Consider the following 19268-nt stretch of genomic DNA (forward strand, 5'->3'; position numbering starts at 1 on the left):
GTGCTTTCATAATTTACATTGATCCCCCTTATTGAATAAAGTAAGACACAGTAATAATAAACACCAAAAATTTCATCTCAACCTGGTTCACAACGTTCTACATCTATTTTCCTGAAATATCACTGTAGTATTAATACGTGCTCTGGGACGCTTGGGACTGATCCCACAAGAGTGAACAATTTGATAAATATTTACATTTTAGAAAAGGGATGTTTCATTTAGTTTACTCCTAGGTGTTAATTCATATATTAACACATGTACTAACATGTACATAAGGAGGACATTGTTCACACATAAATTCATAAGACTTAGTTAAGATTAGCTCTTTATTAGTTTGTGATTAATACATGCCTTAACTCATCATTAGTTCATAGTTAAGTAAGTATTAATTCAGATATACTGTAAGTACAGTATTATTCATGCACTGTTATTATCTGTAAGTCTTATCTATAAATTGAGGGTGAAATATGTAAATTTTTTTGTCTAAAAGATTTGACGTTTTTTTGTAACAGTGACTTGAGTAATGCATATTTATTAGATACCAGTTTATACAGTGCTTATTTTCTGTTCTCCTTCCGTGTTGTAGTATTGAGTATATTACATAGGTAAAGGCTGACTCCTGTTTTAATTCATTTAGGACTGACCTTCACAGCGTGGCACAGCATTGTCCCACACTACATTGCCATCTTTGAGGATGCAGGAAATGGTCTGGGAGCCATGGGTCTTCACAAAACCCTCCTCGCATAGGAATGAAATGGAACTGCCCAGCTGCAAATTCTCCCCAAAGCGCTTCCCATTGACAGGAACACCAGGATCGGGGCACTCATTGTGACGAAATGCTGAGGAAGACAAAGAAGGTCAGAAAAGAAAAAGATTTAGATAAACATATGTGTGACAAACATATTGTGGACCTCGCCTGTAAGTATAAGTAGTGTTACAGACTATGGGTGGCTAATGCAGATTTGGCAGAATGACCAACCGCCTGTCTTTGTAGGATGTCATTTTGCTTGACAAACTGACGCATGAGTAAATAGTACCATTAGACCCTTCAGCTGAAAACACCATTACGACATGGATTGTATTCCAAAGTCATACACAAAGGTGACAGGATGGTCTTTTGTATATAGAAAATCTTGTGATTTCATGCTCACTCAATAATAGACTGCATAAACAAAGTGAATATTTGTATGATTAGTAGTTTTCTTACGATTAGGGCTAATAAGAATATTTGAAAACCTGTCACATGGCTAGATCTTCTATTATATTTAGTTCTGAAAAATCCTGAAACCCGAAATCTGTTTCTCCTTTGCATGTAATCTCAACAAGGTGCACAATGATCGTATTTTATAATTATAGCAACCTAAAAGTTATTAGGGAGAAAATGGAAATGATATTTAAAGATTTCATTCCAGTTCTGGTGAAAAATCTCCATCTACATTTACCTGGACTTTATAACCAAACCTATGGAAAATATTACATTTCTTTATTATTAAAAAATAAATGATTGAGAAATCAGGTCTCATGTTAATTATCAACATCATGCATGTCAGTCTTTCTCTAATCACCCGAGTTAAAAGTTGCTCCTAAAATTTACGCCTCATCATCTCGAGCGATCTGTACATGCTATAATCAACGAGGAACTAACTGATGATTAATTCGTTCAGTTCTATCGGATATATTTTTAGTATTGTCTTCTCTGTCACTCTTAAAACTCTGTTTTGATCATAATGAGAATTTTTGGAGCAGCTGGTATATCAACACAAACTGAACAGATTAGGTATATGTCTATTTCACTATAGTATATAATGATCCATGACACTTCATCAAACTATGAGCAAATCGCACTTAGCTAGCACTTAGCTTAGGTTTTAGACTTCAGGCAGACTGACAGGTTTTTATAGCTGTGTTAATAAACTGGCTCTTTACCCTGCATGATCTTTGCAGGCAGAAAGTCTAGGTAGGGTTAGAAAGTAATCTGTACAAAAACATTTCCAAAAAACTGTTTTATTCTTGTACATTTGAAATTATTATTTAATAACTAATGTTGTGTTTTCATGCTTGCTTGATTTGCTAAAGGTATTTTTATTTTACCTTTTTTTCTATTGCCATATTTTAGACCAGTAATTACAACATGTACGAGTATGTTTTTAGCCCAGGCCATGTGAAATTCTGCCAAAGGTATTAGTTTTACAGGTTCAGGGTTGTTAAACAGACTGATAGGTGTGAAAGCATATTAAGCTTTGCTAATTGCATAAAAAAAATAATAATAAAAAAAAAGAATTGTTGGCAATTTTTCCCCACTGGGTTCTAAAGTTTTAAATACCAACATAGCAAAATGTCTTTTTAAACAATTAGGCAATGTACATTTTTACACATTCAGTAATAATTTACTACAGTAATAATTTATCCCATCAAACTCCAAGCTTCTGGCAGCTCCAAATAAAAGATATTGTCTTAACAAAGACACAATTAACAAAGACAAAATATTGAGCCCGCTCACTTTCTAAACAACAACAACAACAACAACAACAAAAACACAGTTGAACTGTAACAGACTGTGCCTGTCCGTCTGAATTAAAGGAAGAAAAACTGATTAAATTTTTTTTAAGCCCTGTTTAAACTTGCAGTCATTTACATTACATTTACCACATTTGTCAGATGCCCTTATCCAGTGCGACTTACATTTATCTAATTCACACAGCTAAGGAATTAAGGGGTTAAGCGCCTTGCTCAGGGGCCCAGGAGGGACAGGTTGGGATCCTGTGGATTCAAGCTCACAACCTTCTGATCATTAGTCCAACACCTTAACCACTGAGCTACCATTTCCCGTTCACTTTGCAGTCAATGAACAACATCCAAAAAATCTTCTAGCCCAACAGACCTAAAGCTGTTCCTGCAGCAACATAAGATTTCAGCAAACACCAGTCTGAAAGGGTTGAATACTTAAGCACGCAGCAATTTATTTAAATTGTTTTCCTGACTTATTATTTTTTATTTGCTTTGTTTCTTTTTTAATCTGTTGACATAAAATAGATTTTGAAAAGTTAATAAAATATATAATACAAAATATTGAAAAAAAAATTAAATATATATATAAAAAAACCTGTCTGGAACAGTGACGAGAATTGTTATTTGTAATGAATCAGATTAATTTCAAGAGGGTTTAATACTTTTCCAACGCATGGTAACAAATTTATTTTCCACATTTAAGAAGATTAAATCAATAAATCAGTGGTATTTTATTCCTATTGCCACAAAAGAATTTCTAAATGATTACATCATTTTAATCATGTTTATTCCATTAAAGATGTTAGCTCCTGTTGTCACTGAGGCAACACACCAGCTCTATGCGCCACCAATGCGTCTTCTTCTGAACCTCATTCTTGGCCATTCTTCTGGAAGTCAATCCACATTTCTTTTTCTAATAGCACATAAAAATGCACACATATCTTTCACATATCGATCTGCATTTAATTCAGGTAGTGTTAGATCTGCACGAAAAGGTTATATTTTTGTAAAGCTGCCAAACTCGGTGTATCCACAGCCTCTTAATGAATTAAACAAAGAAACTTCCACAATGAGGAGAAAACTTTTCTGCTTGTCATCCTTTCTAATATCAATTCCCTTCACATGGCTCATACTACTGATTTATGTGAAACAGGAAGTTGGTTGATCGTGCATCCTGGAAACACTCGTTTTATGAAGATGGCACCTATTGTTCTCTCTCTTCGTTCTCTCTCTCAACCTGTCTGTCTGTCTTCACATCACAAGTTAGAAATGTAGTGGATCCGCGGTCTGATCTGCTGCACCCAAACAGGCGTTATAATTCATCCATCACTATCACTCACTTTATTAAACTGCCAGCTAGCCTTTCAGTAGAGTTTGCCATCCTCTTAATTAGCATGAGTGATGTGATCCGCCCACCTCTCCCCTGAAAAAGCACCGAAAAGGGGAGTGGTTGAGTTTGGATCACCTTTTGGCATCTTTAATGAACTAACTCTCGCTTAATTCCTTTATATGCAGCATCTACTTGGAAGAAATTTTTACCAGACACCACACATCTGTTACTTAACAATCTTAATATTAATTAATAGTCAAAGCAATAAACCTAGATCTAAACTCTTGCTACACCTGCTACTATAAATGTAAAGAGGACAGTGATGGCAAAGAAATATCCAGAAGATCTAGATGATTAAGTGCAGATCCAATGGAAAGTAGTTAAACTGCAATAAAGCTTCTTTGGGAAGTTAAACAAATTCAGGGCAAGGCAGACTCTTGATCTGAAAATAACAACACCAGCACACGGAGAAAAAAAAAAAACGCTCAAACGTTCAAATGTTCCTCAGTATCTTACTGCAGCACAAATGCAAATGTACACTGACTGAATTGCATTGAGGGCAGGATTTGCAGGAATGATGTTTATTGTGCAATGGCTAAAAAGCTGAAAACAACAGAACAAGTAAAATTACATTCACGAACAAAAGAAGAGCGTGACAGGATGACAGAACGCATCAGCAGTTTTCAGCTTAGACTAAATGCACAAAACTAAATACAATAAAGATATCAATCCTATTCATCATAGCCATCATTATGCCTATTGTCCACAAATAGATATTTCATCTAATAAAATATAAAAATGCTTTTCAGTATGTGGAAGCCTTTCTTTATAAAAAAAATAATAAAATGGATTGGATTATTGGGTTGCCATGTGTAACCTTCACATTTTAGAAAAAAATCTAATCTTTTTTCTGAACTTCTTTTCCTATACAGGGTTGTGGGGAGTCTATAACACAAGATAGGGGACAATTTGGACACAGAGCACACAGGACACTTTAGAGATGTCAGTCAGCCTACAATGCTTCACTTTGGACTGGAGGGGGAAAATAGAGTACCTGGAGACAACACTTGAAGCACAGGGAGAACATGGACAGAGAGCAGGAATCAAACCCTGAACTTCAAAAAGGACAAGAAAAACATGCTAAACACTAAGACACCATGTCCACCAGTTCAAACAATAACCTTAAAACATGTTTAAACAGCTGATGTACAGCACTTTATATATTCATACAGTATACTCACGCTATAAGTAAACCTTTAAGTAAATAACTGTGTATATGTACCGTATTATTTATTATAAGAGCAAATATTTTTCCATTAAAGCATGCATACATTTAAGATCTCATGTGTCAAATGTCCTTTTTCATGTTTAAGCCAGTGTCGGTTATGTAAAAAGGTACATATTAGTTGTGTTAATAGGAAGTTGCATCATCAGAATTTCTTAAAGATCATGATAGGAAGACAAATGGCCTCATGGTATTAGCATGGTTGAAATTTAAACACGTTTTGTGCACTTTGTTTTTTTAATTCAATGCAAAAATTCAACCCTGATATTTCCAAACCTGTTACTCAATGAAACAAAGAAACCTTGCATAACAATTGTTCATAGATTTAAAGCAACATTGCTCATAGATTTAATATTTAGTAATGGTTCTTTTTTTAAATAAACACAGAACAAAGGCTAAATGACACCCTGGTTCTTAAAGCACTACAACAAAGAACAAGAGAAACAGCAGGAAGAGCCAGGACTTACTCGTAAAGGTGATGTTGAAACCACGGTCAGTATACGTGTGATCAGTGAGAAACTCCAGCCGTGCTACGTGTCCACTCGTGGTGATGGGCGAAGGCAGAACATCCCCAGAAAAACTGCCCAAAATGGGTGACTCAGCCTTCCCTCCATCTTTAATGGACAGAAAGTCAAACTGCTTTTCCATGCTCAGGTCGTTGAAGGCCAGGTTGATCCTGCTCTCAGGCTTAGCAATGATCAGCCACACGCAGTGCATGTTGTTCCCATACTCCTGAGGGTAGTTGGGCGAGAGCAGAACTCCAGATGGTGTAGTGAAGTTAAAAAAGCATGAGACTGAGAAAAAAGAAAATGTTTTTCTTTCTTTATTTTTTGACAGTAGCATCAGTAATAATACTTTAATAATACTTATAATACTAAAATAAAGTAAAAATGTTTTTAATAATATTAGTTATGATTTAATATGAATTTTATAATATTAGTTATGATTACATTAAGAATATATATATATATATATATATATATATATATATATATATATATTCTTAATGTTATAATGTTATTATACTACTTGTTCTTTCATAATTTTGTTGTAAAATGTCAAATTACCTCATTAAATAAATCCATCCTAAATACCACCTTTTATTGATAATAATCCATTTTTAAAACAAGAACATGTAGATAATATAATAACACCAAATGACAAACATACTTTAACTAAACAAAGGTAACAAGTAAAAATTATTATACTTTGCTAATTTTAGCTAGCTAGCATTTACCAATAGCTATGACATGAACCACTAGCTAACAGCTATGTGGCAACTTCTGCCTAAGATATCTGTTGCTATCTAATAATAACTGCTAGCTTACTAAGCTAACATACACTAGAAAAGTAAAATACCTAGCATAGCTATGCGATAACTACTAGCATAAACTTTGATTGAAACATGATTTTAAATCATTAGAACTAGAAAAGAAGATTTAATTGCTAACAACTTAGATAAGTACTTAGCCATGTAACATTAATAGCTAATATTTAACTAACATCCAGTGAATCACAGACATTTTGTTAGCTATTATTTAGCTATCTAATGTGCTAGTCAGATATTCTCCACTATTGACAGTTGGCAGTTTGTTATTTAAAATAAATTACATGACTTTTTGAATTGAATTGAGTCACATGAATTGAATCCTAGGTTAAATTGCAGAATAGATCAGATCTGTAACGGCATCACATTAAACAAGACCATTTCAGCCAACTACATACGCTTTACTATTTCCAGAGGCACCTTCAAGACAGATGCTAGTTTGTAGGTCTTTATCTCTTCCTCCAGTACTCTCAGACATGTCTAAAAATATCCTTTTTATAAATGTGGATATATGTATGCAGGTCTCATCAAATGTACTGTAATAGTCCCTTAATGAATTCAACTTATTCCCCCCTGCCTTTTCCCTCAACTTTCTACCTGTCCTAGAACATCACGACTCATTTGCATGACCTAATTGCTGATGCTGCAATTACTAACATTTTTCATTTGACACTAAGGACCAAATATAGTGCAGTGGATGAATATTTCAATTTAATTTGATAGTGTAACATGGATTAAATGCGAGTTTGTTCAAAAGTCACTGACTGAAGGTGATATTTTGTCAGATGTTTAAGTGCAGAGACATTTAGTGACATTTGCATAGCAACTCAAGACACTCAACAGGCAAATTGAACAGATGTAAATGATTCGTGATGAAGTGTTAATCGAATATATCAGGCTGCATTTACACCTTAGACCTCTTTTATAGAGAAAAGAAAATGCAGGCCAGAACACGCTTAAATATCAGGTAAAATATCAAAAAATATGATAAAATATCATAAAAATATCAGGTCATTGTCTGTGCAAGTGGTAACCATAAAAAATTCCATTAGTTAGTTAGCTAGAATTATTAACAACGAAGACTGGATTGATTTCCCAAGGTTTTGTTCAACTTTGACAAGGAGGAGGTATTGCACTACCACGACCTTACAGTATGGGTGATGAAGTGCTATATATCACATTGTGTTTTCTCTAAAAGTTTGAACTTTTCAGAAGTTATTGCACCATCAAAAAATCCCATAAGTTTAGATCAAACTGAAATTCAAACTGAAGATTGAGAATGAAAGCAAAATTGCAGCACTTACACACACAGCTGGGCTTCTTGGCTGACCACTGGTTGTTCTTTTGACAGGTGATGTTCTTCTTTCCCACCAGCTCAAAGGCAGGTAGACATTCAAAATACAGTCTGTCACCGTGCCTGAAGCCTGTGCCTTCTCGCTTGCCGTAGGCTGGAATTCCAGGGTCTCCACACCCCCCCTGGTCAATTTCTAGTAATTAAGAAATCATTACTGTTTGAAATTTTGTTTATGAAGCAAAGAAGCTTCCATCATAAGGCTGAGAATACAAAAAGTCCATAAATCACAACCTTAGCAACTGCCTCTAAGAGGAAGAAAGCCTTCTTATGGCACCTGAACTTGAGTAAAGGTTAGGTGACTGAACTGTGCTTTGATAGAGACAACCCTTATAGTGTGATCCGTTCTCAGCAAAGAGGAAGTCAAGTGGACATGATAACTTCTATAATGTCAGAGCAGTGAGCTGGGAGGTGGCAGACAGAGCATGAGGAAGGGAAAGAGGTGAAGAGATGGACATTATAGGTAGACATTCGTATCAAAACCTTTTTGTGTACTGTGATTTTGTATCTTTACAGCTGCACTTCAGAGATTTAAAAAAAAAAAGATATATCTACAAAATAGATAGAAGCAATATGTCTAGACAGGTCAAGTAGCTAACTTTTTTTTTCCAACTGCATGTGAAGTTTAAAAATTCCTCTAGACGGAAAAGATATACAGGATTTCATTCAAAAGTTAACCTGAACTTGTTCTTGATGCTGTATGAAAAGAAGGACTGGTTTGTTTGGCCAGAGCAGTATGCAATTATGCCCTGACTGTATCCTAAAGAATGTCTCAGAATGCACCTAATTTAAAAAGTCAAGGAAGTAGACGTGATTTATTCTGAGCCATTCTGTCAACATGCCCACCTGGTGCAATCTACATTTATGAGAAACATCTATGTCATGTTTGTTTCATCTTGGAAGCACATTTCCAAAGTGTTGTGTTTTGTCTCTCTCTCTCTATTTCTCTCTCTCTCTCTCTCTCTCTCTCTCTCTCTCTCTCTCTCTCTCTCTCTCTCTCTCTCTCTCTCACTTACTGTTGTTTCTCTCATGCCAAGAGCATGTCACATGAATGCAAACCGGCCATGTCGTTACTGTCGTCTCTTACTGGCCCACCATGTTAATGAATTCCCTTTCTCTCTCTCTTTTCACCTAATCCTTCTACCTGTCTTGGCATGCCAGGCCTCATTTGTGAGCAGAAGGCAACAGCAAAATGGAGGAAAGGCAGAAGTAGAGAAATGTGTGAGAGTCTTGTATCAATACAACAGTGAAAAATGTGTGCCAGGGTTGAATATGAATGGTTGTCTTCATGACAGATCCCATTTGGAGGGTTTCTCCCTTCAGGCACCCCTTCAGGAGGTAAAATGCTGCTCAATTGGGTCAAGTTCTAGTAGTGATTGACTTGGTCAGTCTAAAACCTTTTCTTTTCTCCCCAGATGAAGTTGTTTTTTTTTTTTGAGAATTTTTTTGGAATGTGGTTATGGGTCATGTATTTTCCTGCTGCATGATGAACTTCCTTCCGTATAGATCAGACCCATTTCTCGGTAAATTGGCAGAATATTTCTACAGAATTATGAATTCATTGTGCTGCTCGTAGCATGAGTTAGATCATCAGTAAAAATTAGAGAAGCTTCTGATCTTCTGGTTGGTTTGTCTTTTTTATTCTAATAACAAATGCAGTTTTCACGGATGAAACTCATAACACAGGCTCAAACCACTGACATTCAGAGCTATTAACCGTTTAAATACCAGAAACCATATGGATATTGAGAAGAAACCATGATTTTTCACATATACATTACAGCATAGTGAAATTCTTTTCTTGCATATTCCAAATTTAGAAGTTGTGGTCAGAGCATAGGTGCAGCCATGATACAGCAACCCTGGAACAAACTGGGTTAAGGGCCTTGATCAAGGGCCCAACATTGACAGCTTGGCAGTGACAGGGCTTGAATCCTGATACTTTAAGCAACAACACAGAGCCTTAAGCACTTGAGCTACCACTGCTCATGGCATTCAAACTATTCATACTGTATGTAGACTCTACATATACATGGTCACAGCAAGCAGGCAAGACTAAAGGTCTCTGACAGTTCTAGTTCTGCATCTCTCTCTCTCTCTCTCTCTCTCTCTCTCTCTCTCTCTCTCTCTCTCTCTCTCTCTCTCTCTCTCTCTCTCTCTCTCAGTCATTATGGTGTGTACACACACCCTACATGTCAGAGCTGCTGCAGATGTCCTCTGTCTGGTACAAAATGCTGTCTCTCGCACTAGGAGCTGACATGTGCACTTTCGTAAGACCGGATGTTTCTTATTTACTCATTTCAATTTTCTACTGATTTATTTTCCTGTCACTTTCCTCCTTTTTTTCATTTTGCAAATCCAGATGGAAGTCACTGACTTCCTAGTGAAGGATTACTAATAATGCAGGAAGGCAAGAGTCCAAATAAATTCACCCAGCCTTGCAAAATGTAGAAATGCTTTCCTTAATGCAACTGCAGTCACCGTTCAGTCGAGTTTATATTTTACATGTATGCACGTGTGTAGGTGTTTTTGACATGTGCTGTAGGAAGCGTGTCATATGCAAACTTGTGATAAATATTTGAATGTAAATACTGTGGCAATCTGAAAATCAGTAAGGTCTAACGCTTCAGCAATAATAAACGGATTAGGATAGAAATTTAGGAAGCACATGCGTCGATACAGATGCTCTAACCACAAACAGTTAGCAGACTGGATTCATTTTGCGCACTAAAATTCAGAAGCCCTGTCATGCATGCCAAATTAGAGCTTGTGCCCCCTTTGGGGCTGTGCAGTTAGAATATCTAGGGAAGATGGGATGAAAATAATGGAAGAGGGAGAGATTAGAAGCTCAACGTCTCAAAGCCTGAAGTGGCTATAAAGGAGATGCCTGTGGCACGTGTCTCTTTGCACTTGCCTTAATAGAAGATCAGATCATAAATGCGCCAGTGGCAGTAATGAGGCATTTGCTGTCTCTTTAATGCCCTGCAGTCATTTTCAGAAATCCCTTATTCTTAATGTCAAATATAATTCTGTATAATTTTGAATATATGCAGGCATCTCTCAACATGAGCGTTAGCGAGTAAGATAGAGAAAGCACAGAGATAGAGCAAGCACCTGCATTTGAGCACGATGCATGCTACAATTATGCTAAAGCGATGGAAATAAGAATTAAAACAATTTGGAGATACATTTCCAAAGGAGGACGATTAAAAAAGATTCTTCTTCGGCTTCAACTTCATTAAGTCTGCCTCACTGTTTTAATTATGCTGGGGTGTATACAGTACTCTGCTCTACTTTTCTGTTATTTTGCAAAAAACAAAAGTGCCTCAAGGCTCAGCGCAAATCTTGAAGTAAGATATAAAGTAAGAGATAAAGGATTCCCAGCATATTGCTATAAATAGATAGATAGATAGATAGATAGATAGATAGATAGATAGATAGATAGATAGATAGATAGATAGATAGATAGACACAGACAGACAGACAGACAGACAGACAGACAGACAGATAGATAGATAGATAGATAGATAGATAGATAGATAGATAGATAGACAGATAGACAGATAGACAGATAGATAGATAGATAGATAGATAGATAGATAGATAGATAGATAGATAGACAGACAGACACAGACAGACAGACAGACAGACAGACAGATAGATAGATAGATAGATAGATAGATAGATAGATAGATAGATAGATAGATAGATAGACACAGACAGACAGACAGACAGATAGATAGATAGATAGATAGATAGATAGATAGATAGATAGATAGATAGATAGATAGATAGACAGAAAGACAGACAGACAGACAGACACAGACACAGACAGACAGACAGACACAGACAGACAGACAGACAGACAGACAGACAGACAGATAGACAGACAGACAGACAGACAGACAGATAGATAGATAGATAGATAGATAGATAGATAGATAGATAGATAGATAGATAGATAGATAGACAGACAGACAGATCGTAGACTCATTAAAAACGCTATCTTGTTTTTTAAAGACATGAGGAACCTTCCAAAGAACCTGGTATCCACAATTGACCCCTTCACATCTTAAGAGATGAACATTATGCAGATGAATTATGAAAAATTGAGTAAGTGGGATAAAAAAGATCATGCTGTGCTGTCATGGTAGACAAATACACACAGATTCTGGCAAGCAGCATCATTACAGAGTCAGAGTGAACTGAAGGGAGACATTTCTAACAATGCAGAGGGGAGAAAAAGCCCCTCAGAAAGAGTGTGCATTATTAAACAAGAGCCTCTCTTTCCTCTCATCTAAAGATGAAGAAATATTTAATAAGAGGTAGGCTGAGGAAGAAGAACAAAGCTTTAGAAATACTAGTAGGAGTTATGATGACAATTGTAGTGGCTTTTTAAGTTAGATAAAAGGTTACATTTTCAACACAAAACACAATGCAGAGGTAAAAAAAAAAAAAAAGGAACAGAGATGGCAGAGTGAAAATATCCGTGAAGAGATTATTTTTTAGGCCAACTGTCCTGTCTGCTACACTGGCTAATGTCCTCTTTACCCGGTCATTTGGTAACTATTGGTGGACAGGCTTCTTCTAGGCAGGAATCACAGATTTAACAGTGCTAAACAGCAGCTTCAAAGACTGTAGTCAGCAGATGGATACAGATAACAGTAGAACTTCTCCCATAAGACGTCCACCAGGCCATGCCAATAATCAAATAGACCACAATATTTTGAACTGACTTACCCTCATAAGACACTTTGAATCCCAAGGACCCACTGGTGTCATCTGTCTTGAAATTCAGCCACATCTGATGACTGGTGCTTACCACCAGGTCTGGAGTGTTAGTTCCTGAAAGCCTGCAAATAGAAGCAGGATTCAGAAAACATCTCATTTGATAAGTTTAGAGCACAGCCTGATCCTAATGTACTCTATACCAAAAGCTCTGGCTGATTACAGAGTTACTCTGGCTCTGGGATTATGGGGCTCACTAATTGAGCGCATTAGGCCATTTGAGGTTTTGAGCACCCATGAAGAGCGTGAGAGAGAGAGAGAAAGAGAGAGAGAGAGAGAGAGAGAGAGAGAGAGAGAGAGAGAGAGAGAGAGAGAGAGAGAGAGAGAGAGAGAGAGAACCCAGGGATGTTATAATGCTCAGCGACTGCACGAGCACTCTCAAGGCTCTGCCAGAGAGTGCACATAAAGCAGCATCAATAAAACTTTATGTACACCATAAATTTCAGCACAATTAATAACAACACTCTGAGAAACATTCCAGAGCATCTGGTAAGGCAAACTGCATTACGGGCATCAATATGCAGCAAGCTTTTTTTTTTTCTGGAGGCGTGATCTTCTTGTAACTTTGAGAGCCAAAGTGATTGGCACTTAAGCACGGGGTATTTCTCCCATTCGCTGTTACACAGAGGGCTGATGAAACGAGGAGAAACAGCGCGAGAGGAGGAGGATGAGGAAGAATAGAGAATGTGAGGGTTAAAAGATGAGAACAGCAATGAAATAAAGAAACAAAAAAGCAAGAGTGTATCACGTACAAACGTGCCAGAGACAAAAGTACTCACACATGAAAGACAGTCCTTTGGTCCCCAATTACAGCGCCATCGCCCACCGTTAGAGTGTCGTAGCCACGCTCCAAGTCAAAGTCTTCAAAGGTCAACTTTATTACCTGCACACAAGCCCATCAGCCTCAGTTACTGCACAGATCATCAGCCAGTCTATACACCCCAACTATCCATTTATTCACTTACGCTTTCATCCACCAAGCTCATCAGCAGAATACTACTGAACCCGAACTACTTCCTGTTTCTGTATTAATGTAGCTGAGTTTGTGCTCAGAACAAAATTATGAAAGAGTTTGGGATCGCTGTAGGTAACATTTGATTGATCATTCTGTACTAGAGGCAAGTGGATCAAGGTCAACTTCATGCAAATGGGGAAAAAAGTGAAATATTACGGCAAAACACTCACAAGCGCACAGCAGAGAATGATTTGAGTCGCACAAAGTGAAAAATCACTTCCTATTTTTTATTAATTGCTTTTATATACAGGAACAAAAAATACGTTTTAGCAAACCATCTGTTGGAGAATGTAGAGTGGATGTTGCTCCAACTAACTGGTACTGATGTTAAAATGGTCAAAATGATTAATTAAGTAGAAATGTATCTGTCTGATTGTGCAGTTTGGACTTTATTACATGTGGTCAACTTCCTAAAAAAAAATAGAAATAAATATTAGCTTGAGGTGGTTGTACCCATTTTCTAAGATCTCCATTCAAATTATGCAAATCCCGTGTGTTTGTGGTTTCTGATATTATTTCCCCTACATTTCTTCATACTTCTTAGAAAATTCCCAGCCACCCAGTGAGCTATCCTTTCTCATACAACAGTTACGAGAAGATGAATAGATGGAAAAAGCTAAGACATGCTTCTTCCAAGAGAAGCAGTCAGGTCTGCAGTGTAACTCGGAGGTAGGTACTATCCTGCCCTCCTGGACTCTCTGCCGCGAACAGCTGAATCATCATGATTCAAACTCGTAATCTATGGATGAAAGGTTAAAATTTTCAGTTGCATCACTGAGGAGCACCATTTGAGTGAAAATATATACATAAATAAATAAAGAAAAAGAAAGAAAAAAAGGGAAAAGACTGTGTTCCTTTGAACCAAAAACTTGCCTTTATCTTGCCCTTGAAAAATGTAGAGGATAAAAGTGGATTTTTTTTTTCTTGCTGCTGCTGAATGTAATATGATGTCCAAAGCTAGGCCTATTTTTCAGCCCATTGCTTGAATACAACATGTTCAATTTAATATAAGTATATCTCAAAAACTATTAGGTGTAATAATTCTGGTTATAAGTGTAAAGTATATGTTATAGGTGTAAAGTATATATCACCAGTTTATATTATATGTGTACCATATTAACATTATATTGGTGGTTAAACAAAAAAGTGTTTATTTTAGCTTCTGGTTCTGTGAGTTTTGGTCACAGAGTGCTCATTCTTACAGTATATTGTTCGAATCTGCAGAATCTAGTTGTGTTTCTAATGCGCAATGGCCGATTGCTTGTGTCAGTTTTGTTGCGTATGCAATGTTTATGCATTTATTCTGTCTGTTCAATTAGCCGCTTGGTTTTGGAATTGTGTTATTCTTTAGATGGAAATGGTCTTTGTAATCTTACAGCTGAGCTCCCTCTCTCGCGTACTTCTGAAATGCTGCATGTGTAGATACATTCAGGCTTTGTCCGCTTAAGAATGGGACAAATTAAAAAATGATCATGATTAGAAATTAAAAGATAGCAATCACTGAAATCCCAGTGTTTAACACAAACTTTGCCATGTTTACACAAACCCTGCAGAACTGTCCAAACACTCAGTGTGACTGAGGTCTGAATACTGATGTGCACAGTTTCAGTATTGACTCCTCACTACACGTATCGAACCTAACTCTGAACATAGCCCATCGTCGATAAACATGGAGCAACAGGAAAAACACCACAACATGTAAAGGGAAAAAAATTTGGTCTAGTCTATTATTTCAAATTGTCTGCCATATTTCTGCCACATTCTTAATGTTTGGAAGCCAACTCCTAATAAAATGCTTATATAAATGCAAATTGCATTCTGTCCAATGGTAAACACAGTGGGTAATGAAAATTGCCAGCGGTGAGGAAGTAGCATTCTGGGTCAGATCTTAGATAAATGGATCTTCATCTCGCTTTTTCTCCTCCCTTTAACCGTTTTTCAGGCTCTGTTATCCCTCACCATGTCGTCCTCAGCAGGTAAGACCTGCACATTCTTGCAGTCTCATGGGAAACAGTGGGTGTGGTATTGATTGGCAGTTTTATGGGCAGACAGTAAATATAGTAGACTCTCTGTGGGTTTCTGAGAGCTTGTAATCTCCTGAGCTCTAATCTTCTTTCATAGAGTACAAAATGCTGGCAGCAAATATGAACTTATGGTATGCTGTGAAGGTCGGCACTGATCTGCTGCCTGGAAACCCAGAGCACTGGGGCAAATCGGTTCTGCTGAATAAACGAACCCGAGGAGCAAAAAAAAAAAGATGTCTAGTGAGTTTATATTTATCTAGTAATAGTTTAAATCCACTAAACTTAAACTTCATAGCATCACAGGTCATGTGACAATGGCATTATTTGTATATATATATATATATATATATATATATATGTGTGTGTGTGTGTGTGTGTGTGTGTGTGTGTGTGTGTGTGTGTGTGAGAGAGAGAGCTATGTAGTTTTTGATAGCTAAATATGCATTCATTTTCACATGCTACTGAGTCTCAAATTAAAATGGCATAGACATTGCTGTATACATTTAGTCTTCCCTTCATCATTAAAGCTAAAATGTTATCATCATTAATCTTTTTTTTTTACCAGTACACTGGTGTTCCATTATGCCAGTGCAATGGAAATGGGTTTTTTTTTTCTATCAGTATAAACAAATGGAATGTAAATGCAAATGCAAGTCTGATATAAAACGAGTGAGGACACTGTTGGCTTTCAGTGTGATATGTTTTTACCTCTGTTCCGATAAGCCTACAAGAATTTTAATGACTTCAGATTTTAGTCGCTTCTGAAAAAGCACTTGTGGCATCTCAGAGAGCAGGAACAGGTTTGATATCACCATTTACTTTGAAGCTATAAATATTTATAAATGTGTGAAAAACTCCAACTGTTGTTTTTTTGGAAGTATTTTTTTATAAATATATTGCCCATAGTATGCTAGGTAAAAACACAAATACTTGTGACAACTACGAATTCTTAATGCCCCGTGTCTCTACTCTTATATGAGCCATTAACCACCACCATGGAGTGATATGACAAAGAAATTCGATGCAGAACAAAACCGGTGCAAACTTCATTTTTTTGGCCTCTTGTAAAAAGTTAAGCTATAAGCAATTTCTGTGCTGTATTCGCATTCTCAGTTAAGCAATGACTGCAGCTCATCCACACAAATGCATTTTAATTTTTAATCTCTTTCAGTGTAAAATAATGCACAGATTTATTGTAAATATTTCTTTCTAGGTTGCTCTACTAGGTCGCTGTAGATTAGTTGTGTGTAAATGGTTTCGTCTGCGAGTTTAGGTTGTGTTACTAATAAAGATTTTCAAAAAGTGTTGGCTTGTGCAATCTCTAAACAGAAGATATTCACCAGGGAAGAGTTTCATAATCTGTTTCAAACACTGTGTAGCTCGAGATGAAACTCAAAGAAACTCAAAATTGAGCCTGAAGTTAATTTTAGACAAATGGAATTCAATTCAGTATTACAGATAATACCAATTAGATGGATAAAAACAAAAAAAAAAAACAAACAAACGCTAATAATTAAAGCTGAAAGAATATGCCCCTGCTGTTTGGGAGCACAAAATTTGATCTTTTACTGCTTCCATGGGATTCGTTTATCTAGAACAGTAAGTCTCTACTCGCATATTGACTCAGTTTGAGGGAATATATATATATATGTGTTGCTCTAGGTATTCAACAGATGCTCAGTACAACCGCATGAAACCTGAGCTGATCATTGTACTCACTTTCTTTGCTGGCTTGAGTTTCGATCTCCAACCTTTGCTAAAACGTGCTCTAAAACTAATTGTACAGAACACTTGTAAAAGTATTTTACAGAGATATTGACAAATTCGTTTCATTAGTTTTTTCAGCCTCAACCATTTTTCCAGTGATCAAAAGGAAAATGTATTTAGTACGCTTACTTTTACTGTGATAAAGACAAATTATAGCTTACATTTTAATTATTTCAAACATAAAATCTGGTTAAAAAACAAAAGCTAGCAGTGGCTAGAGTGGTAATATCAAGCTGGCCAATGCTTCAGTGCAGAGAGAGTGTGGGGGTTCGGGCACTGGCTCAGTGTAGCAAATACAATGCTCATTGTCAGGTACATTTCACGTAGCCCCAGTTTTGCTTCAATATCACGGCTGACCTCACGTCTCCTCTAGGCGCCATTGTGGACGACACAAAAATAGAATGTCATTACGATTAGAAAGAGTAAGAACAGCCATACTCCATCTTCATCTGCACCACTCTCCCAGAGCCCAGGCAGTGTCGAGTCTCCTCCCCGTTTCTACCCTCTGAGCAGGCGTGATAAGGCTAGAGATTTGTAAAACCATTTGTTTGAGCCCAGAGAAAGAAATCTGGCAAGGGAGCCAGAGCGTGGCCTTGAACTGGGCTCCAAAGTCAACACTATGGCTTTGTCCCTCCTGTAATAGCAGACCCAAAGGGGCAACAGTGTCCTCCTTTAGTTCTCTTATTCCTTTACTCTTTCTCTTTCCTCAGCTTCGATCATGTGATCGATAGTCTATCAACATCAATATCAATACATGTGAAGGAAAGATTTTCCACAAAACAGAACTATTAGAAACTAAAAATCCATAAGAGCAATCGTGTGAGAGCAAATGGTGGTTCAAAGAAGACGTACCTTGGAAGGGTCTGAAGCTGTAATGATCCATGTGCAGTTGGCATTGTTATCATATTGGACTGGGAAGTTGGGGGAAGTAATGACACCACTGGGGCCTCGAAGTTGGCCTCCACACATGGGTGCTATATGAGAGAGAGACAGAGTCAGAGAGATGGAGAGAGAATAAGAGAGAGAGAGGAATTACTTTATATAAAGTTCATTAACCTGACTTCTTGACTTCTCCATTTTTATTATAGAGCAGGCTTAAAGGCAACACTTGTTGTTCAAAAAAATACTGTAGGTGGCAGACTGCAATTTTTTATTTATTTTCTTTTGGAAAATTACAGTCATTCCTGAACTGAAATACATTTATCTTTGCATGTATCCTAACTGCAAGTAAATAATTATCCCTTTATTAAAATTCGGTCCACATCCTTAAAGTGAAAAAGTACATTTTAAAACTTAACTTTTCAGATTTTGTACAATTCCACTGAAAGCCCAACAATCCTACAACTACTTTTATCAGTCTCGTCAGGATTTTGTCGATTTTTATTGTGATTGTTGCGGCCAAAAATATATGTGTATTTGCTGCAGACTTTTTCATTTTCACTCCCATGTTCGAAATCTCTCAACATTTAAACTCAATCCTCATTCTGGTCTCTTTACTCAACTCTTTACTATAACTGTTAACTACTTCATTCAGTTCACTACTGCTGATGCCAGCGTAAGTAAAACCTCTGCTATTATCTGTAGAGAGTTTATAAGCACTATTCTGGGTTTTGATGATGATGTGATTGAGCAGAAGTATCACAGACATTTTGACAGTCGATATCTCATTAGAAACTGAACCGATCTTTATGCACACTGACTGTATTTACTGCTGCATGTCTAAAACTGGCATGAACTACACATTTACAGTTTCCCCGCTTTAAAATTTACAGCAATTAATCTAAATTAAGATACATTATAGCCTCTGTAAGCCGACTGCACAATCTTACTTTGTTGATTTGTATTGAATTCATTTAGTATAATGTGTATTATT

General features: G+C 36.8%; 1 protein-coding gene across 2 annotated transcripts in view; it reads right to left on the reverse strand.

Annotated features, from left to right (window-relative positions):
- The window catches only part of csmd2 (CUB and Sushi multiple domains 2), a 288152-nt gene that overhangs the window by 119977 nt on the left and 148907 nt on the right, over positions 1 to 19268 (reverse strand). For both annotated transcript variants that reach the window (XR_007139415.1, XM_047808186.1), the window contains exons 10-15: positions 18248 to 18369; positions 13369 to 13472; positions 12542 to 12654; positions 7755 to 7937; positions 5591 to 5917; positions 645 to 839 (exon numbers count right to left, since the gene is read on the reverse strand). Coding sequence is in view for 1 of the 2 variants with exons in the window: in XM_047808186.1 (XP_047664142.1) it covers positions 645 to 839; positions 5591 to 5917; positions 7755 to 7937; positions 12542 to 12654; positions 13369 to 13472; positions 18248 to 18369 (1044 nt within the window). In the remaining variant the exon portion in view is untranslated. The remainder of the gene's footprint in view (positions 1 to 644; positions 840 to 5590; positions 5918 to 7754; positions 7938 to 12541; positions 12655 to 13368; positions 13473 to 18247; positions 18370 to 19268) is intronic.

This window comes from Tachysurus fulvidraco, chromosome 24 (genome assembly GCF_022655615.1).
Source record: "Tachysurus fulvidraco isolate hzauxx_2018 chromosome 24, HZAU_PFXX_2.0, whole genome shotgun sequence".
Lineage (NCBI taxonomy): Eukaryota > Metazoa > Chordata > Actinopteri > Siluriformes > Bagridae > Tachysurus > Tachysurus fulvidraco.